Below are 1,839 nucleotides of genomic sequence, written 5' to 3' on the forward strand. Positions count from 1 at the left end.
TTCTGCTGATGGCCCGCGCTCGACTTGAAGCAGCGCTGCTTAGACCGATGGGTGTGTGTCATCAAAGTACTGCGAGCGCTATAAGAGAGCGGACGTCTCCTTATGCTTTCTCTCGCCGTACTTTGATGTCATACACCGATCGATCTTCAAGTGGAACACACCTCTTCACTCTCGCGTGTCACGTGACCGAGTGTAATCGCAGCCTCTGCGATTGAAAAATCGTGTTTTCTCATACCGCGATATTATCGCAAATGCAATTAATCGTTCAGCCCTAGAAGAAAGCATGGCAGGAATGAGCGCACTGACCGACAAAGTAATCCACTCGATGTCCCATCATGTTGGTGGATTTGTTGGGGCAGTTAAAGCGCAGGTACTTGGCCACTGCCTTCTCATCCTTGGCAGGTTCACTGACCTCCTGAAAAAGAGAGATCAAAGATCATGAAGTCATGATAATTACACTTATCTGCTGAATATCAAAACAAATTTCCAGGTTAATCTGAATTTAGATCACATTAAATATACAGTTATTATGCAGCAGGAATGCACACGGTAGATGTAGATTCAGTACAATATGTGACCCTGAACCACAAAACCAGTCATAAGGGTCAATTTTTCGAAATTGAGATTTATACATCATCTGAAAGCTGAATAAATAAGCTTTTCGTTGATGTATGGTTTGTTAGGATAGGACAATATTTGGCCGAGAGATACAACTATTTGAAAATCTGGAATCTGAGGGTGCAAAAAAATCAAAATACTGAGAAAATCGCCTTTAAATTTGTCCAAATTAAGTTCTTAGCAATGCATATTGCTAATCAAAAATTAAGTTTTGATATATTTACAGTAGGAAATTTACAAAATATCTTCATGGAACATGATCTTTACTTAATATCCTAATGGTTTTTGGCATAAAAGAAAAATCAATAATTTTGACCCATACAATGTTTTTTTTGGCTATTGCTACAAATATACCTGTGCGACTTAAGACTGGTTTTGTGGTCCAGGGTCACATATTGGATATTAGATGATATTTGTGATTTCTTAAATCATACCATTGGGTAATATCAAACTTTAGCAAGATTTACTCAATATACTTTTAATTCAGCAAATTACATTTTAAAATATATTAAGATAGAAAATGGTCATTTTAAATAACAATTTTCACAAAATTAGTTTTTACTGTTTGATCAAATAAATGCAGCCTTCCTTGGTAAACATAAGAGGCTTCTTTCAAAAACATTTACTAAATCTTACCGACCCCAAATTTTTGAGTGTTTTTTTTAGCATCATTACTTTAAACAAAATAGTATAGAAAATATCATAATATAATCCATGACATGAAAATAATAACCATCTTTCAATAATCAGAGTTTAATATGCATCCCTATTATGTAGAGCAGTGGTCACCAACCCGTCGATCCCGATCGACTTCTAGATCTTTATCACTGTCCCAGTAGATCCCAAAAATAACAGTAAAATAAGTACAAAAATGCATTACATTTCTGGGGTTATATTAATGCATCACTGAAGGGAACTGTCTTGAGAAAAGTTTCGATGGCAATGGCATTTTCTTCTCCTCCGTATAAAGCACAGCTCTGCTTTGTTTACAGCTGTAAACAAGGAAACGCTATATTGCGGGCGGTTCATAAGCAGTGTTGCCAAGTCCGCGGTTTTCCCGCGGAATTGGGATACTTTAAAAGGGTCATATGATGCTGCTAAAAAGAACATTATTTTGTGTATTTGGTGTAATGAAATGTGTTTATAAGGTTTAAAGTTAAAAAAACACATTATTTTCCACATACTGTACATTATTGTTTCTCCTCTATGCCCCGCCTTTCT

General features: G+C 36.1%; 1 protein-coding gene across 1 annotated transcript in view; it reads right to left on the reverse strand.

The window, feature by feature from the left end:
• The window catches only part of LOC107659352 (translocation protein SEC62-like), an 11,489-nt gene that overhangs the window by 6,207 nt on the left and 3,443 nt on the right, over positions 1-1,839 (reverse strand). Inside the window, exon 2 of the mRNA XM_016448269.1 lies at positions 307-415. Coding sequence (XP_016303755.1) covers positions 307-415 — 109 coding nt within the window. The remainder of the gene's footprint in view (positions 1-306; positions 416-1,839) is intronic.

This window comes from Sinocyclocheilus anshuiensis, unplaced genomic scaffold, assembly GCF_001515605.1.
Source record: "Sinocyclocheilus anshuiensis isolate Anshui unplaced genomic scaffold, SAMN03320099.WGS_v1.1 scaffold940, whole genome shotgun sequence".
In the NCBI taxonomy this organism is placed as follows: Eukaryota; Metazoa; Chordata; class Actinopteri; order Cypriniformes; family Cyprinidae; genus Sinocyclocheilus; species Sinocyclocheilus anshuiensis.